Source organism: Octopus bimaculoides, chromosome 3 (assembly GCF_001194135.2).
Source record: "Octopus bimaculoides isolate UCB-OBI-ISO-001 chromosome 3, ASM119413v2, whole genome shotgun sequence".
Taxonomy (NCBI): Eukaryota; Metazoa; Mollusca; class Cephalopoda; order Octopoda; family Octopodidae; genus Octopus; species Octopus bimaculoides.
The window spans coordinates 55,051,955-55,055,768 of record NC_068983.1 but is presented as its reverse complement, the minus strand read 5'-3'; the positions used below and the strand labels follow the sequence as shown (position 1 = coordinate 55,055,768).

The 3,814-nt window shown below is 39.1% G+C and overlaps 1 protein-coding gene across 4 annotated transcripts in view; it reads right to left on the bottom strand.

Annotated features, from left to right (window-relative positions):
• Positions 1-3,814, bottom strand: part of LOC106879863 (dual 3',5'-cyclic-AMP and -GMP phosphodiesterase 11) — a 237,486-nt gene that overhangs the window by 9,814 nt on the left and 223,858 nt on the right. For all 4 annotated transcript variants that reach the window (XM_052966180.1, XM_014929579.2, XM_014929581.2 and 1 more), the window contains one exon: positions 1,809-1,872. In XM_052966180.1, the coding sequence (XP_052822140.1) occupies positions 1,809-1,872 (64 nt within the window). The remainder of the gene's footprint in view (positions 1-1,808; positions 1,873-3,814) is intronic.

The following is a 3,814-nucleotide window of genomic DNA, read 5'->3' as shown; positions in this document are numbered from 1 at the left end:
ATATATATATATATATATATATATATATATATATATATATATATACTTTTATTCTTTTCCTTGTTTCAGTCATTTGACTGCAGCACCACCTTAAAAGGTTTTAGTCAAAGAAATCGACCCCAGGACTTGTAAGCCTAGTACTTATTCTATTGATCTTTTTTGCCATACCACTAAGTTTCAGGGATATAAACACAGCAGCATCAGTTGTCAACCGATGATGGGGAGACAAACATACATACACACATATACAAAACTGGAATGTCTTTTAAATATTGTAATAAAATTTTTTTATATATTTAGTATCAGACAAAGTTGTATAAAAAAAGATTTTTGGTAATAAATCAAATAAAAAAAAAACTGGGGGCATTAATAAAGAAGATAGGAAGACATAAGATTTTCCTGGGGTGAAGTTTGCCCATTTGAAAACTACTACTGTAGCCCATCACATGACATTAACATGATGTACAGTTGTCAGGGTGTTTGCTGATAATAAAGATAGGAGTGAAATATTGTTGCCGGTTGGATATGAAGGAATATACCACGCACACAGTTGGAAACGTTAAAAAAAGCACCCAGTACACATTGTGAAGTAGGTGGCATTAAGAAGGACATCCACCCATAGAAAACATCCCAAAGTAGACAATGGTTTATGACACAGTAGTTTGACTCATCAGATCCTGTCAAACAACCCAATGCAAGAAAATTAGATATTTAGATTAAGGGTACCCTTCAATCATTGGGCAATAAACTGCGCTTGCAAAAACCTGTTGAGGCAAGTGAAGTTGTTGTCAAGGCCGATGACAGTACCGCCTGATTGGCACCCATGATGGTGGCATATAAAAAGCACCAATCAAGCGTGGTTGATGCCAGTGCCGCATGACTGGTCCCATGCTGGTGGCACATAAAAAGCACCCACTGCACTCTCGGAGTGGTTGGTGTTAGGAAGGGCCTCCAGCTGTAGAAACTTTGCCAGATCAGATTGGAGCCTGGTGCAGCCTTCTGGCTCGCCAGCCCTCAGTCAAACCATCCAACCCATGCTAGCATGGAAAGTGGACGTTAAACGACAATGATGATGATGATGATTATACCAGTGAATTCACCTGACACTGCCTTGAGCTCAACAATATTAAACTGCCTGCTTTAAAGTATTTATATTTGAATTAAAACCTTCTACAAAAACCCTCCAAATTCTTGATGTTTTCCAGAAATTATCATCAAATTGTTGATAATTTTCAAGTGACTTTCCATTGAAAATATAATAAGGAGATAAGAGCCAGATTTACTGGTTGAAGTGCTGCTGTGTCATGAGTGATAGACTTAGTGTGTTTTGGCAGAAGTGCTTTTAGGGCACTGGAGGGAAACGCACATAATCACACACAAGCAGCGCTTACGTGAACAGAAATATGTACACAGGGAGGGGAGAAAAGGAGGAGGAGAAAGAGACATTACAATTTAACTGAACACAGTAAACAAAAACAATTATCCTCTCTTCAAATACACTGGGAGAAATATGCTCACAAACATACACAAGGAGGAGAGGGAAGAGAGGGGCGGTATGGAAGAGGGAGCAGAGATAAGAGATAGAGTGGGAGGGAGAGAAAGGAAGAGAGGAGGGGAGAGAAAGAGAGGAAGAGAGAGAGAACGAAAAACATGAGTAATGTCAAATAAGACAGTGCAGAATCAGCAACGCCAAATTTTGGTGGCACCAAAGCATTTCAATCCTAACCGTTCTACACCATTTAAAAAAAAAAACTAGATAACCGATCTTTGCGATTGCATTATTAAATCTATTGAAATAAAAAATTCACCTCTTGTTGTATTTCCCATGGTTTTGTTATTGCTGAGACATCACAGGCAGTCATCATCATAGCTCTGGAAAAGAAAAATAAGCAAAATTAATAATAATAATAATAATAATAATAATAATATTTCCATTGGATCAAATGTTCATGCCCCTCATTAGCTCACTTCCTCCATCAAATTGACTTTGCCTGAACAGGGGCACAAGGGTGCCACAAATCAGGTGTCGAAGTGACTGCAGAACAACACGAGATAAAGTGTTTTGCTCAAGAACACAACGCACCACCAGGTCTAGGAATTGGTCCGCTTTCCATGCTAGCATGGGTTTGACAATTTGACTGACGACTGGCGAACTGAATGGCTGCATCAGGCTCCAATCAGATCTGGCAGAGTTTCTACAGCTGGATGCCCTTCTTAACGCCAACCACTCCGAGAGTGCAGTGGGTGCTTTTACATGCCACCGACACGAGAGCCAGTCAGGCGGTACTGGCAACGACCATGCTCAAATGGTGTTTTTTACGTACCACCTGCACAGGAGCCAGTCCAGCGGCACCGGCAACAACCTCGCTCAAATGCTTTTTCCAACGTGCCATCGGCACAGATGCCAGTAAGGCGATGCTGGTAACGATTACGCTCAAATGGTGCTATTTACGTGCCACTGGCATGGAAGCCAAACATCTGCTCTGGCAATGATCACGCTTGGATGGTGCTGCTAGCGCTCCACTGGCACAGGTGCCAGTCATCGAATTTGTTTCAAAATAATAATAATCGTTTCTACTATAGGCACAAGGCCTGGAATTTTGGGGGAGGGGCTAGTTGATTACATCGACCCCAGTATGTAACTAGCACTTAATCGACCCCGAAAAGATGAAAGGCAAAGTTGACCTCAGTGGAATTTGAACTCAGAATGTAGTGACAGGTGAAATACCACTTTCGTCCAATGTGCTAACGATTCTGCCAGTTTGCCACCTTGTATAATAATAATAATAATAATAATAATAATAATAATAATAATGATAATAATAATAATAATAATAATAATGGTAATGATAATAAGAATAATAACAATAGCAACAATAATCAGAATTTTCAAATTTTGATACACAGCAGTTCCAAGGAGAGTAGATTAGTCAATTACACTGTCCTCAGTACATGACTGGTATTTTATTTTATAGACACTGAAATAATGAAAGGTAATGTTGACCTTGGCAGGATTTGAACTCAGATTGTAAAGAGGAGCCAGAAAAGATGCTGCAGTAGATGGAAGTGAGTTAGTATCGAGATCAATGGAATGAACTTAAGTTTTTTTTTTTTTAAAAACCTTTCATAATATTCTATGGAAATGATAACATAATTCTTTGAAACAGATTCAATTAAAAAAACAAAAACAAAGAAACAAAAGCAAGTAAAAATCAAACTGACATCAGCAGTTGCCATAGTAACAAGGAAAGGAAGGGCATGACATTCAGACTGATATAAGTTCTGTTGTCATGGTGACAGGCAGAAATTTATCTGTTTTTTAAGACTTCTTACTAAAACTGAAATTAGGGCAGAGATTTTTCAGCGACATGCCACCTGCAACATATCGTGTTTATCATGATGTAAGCATAGGCATGGCAGTGTTGTTAAGAAGTTTGCTTCCTAACCACGTGGTTTCAGGTTCAGTCCCACTGCATGGCAACTTGGGCAAATGTCTTCTACTACAGCCCCAGGCTGATCAAAATCCATGTGAGTGGATTTGTTAGACAGAAACTGAAAGAAGCCTATTTTATACCCTTTTACTTATTTCAGTCATTTGACTGTGACCATGCTGGAGCACCACCTTTAGTCGAGCAAATCAACCCCAGGACTTATTCTTTGCAAGGCTAGCACTTATTCTATCGGTCTCTTTTGCCGAACTGCTAAGTTATGGGGATGTAAATACACCAGCATCAGTTGTCAAGTGATGTTGCGGGAGACAAACACAGACACATAAACATATACACACACACATATATATATATATATATATATA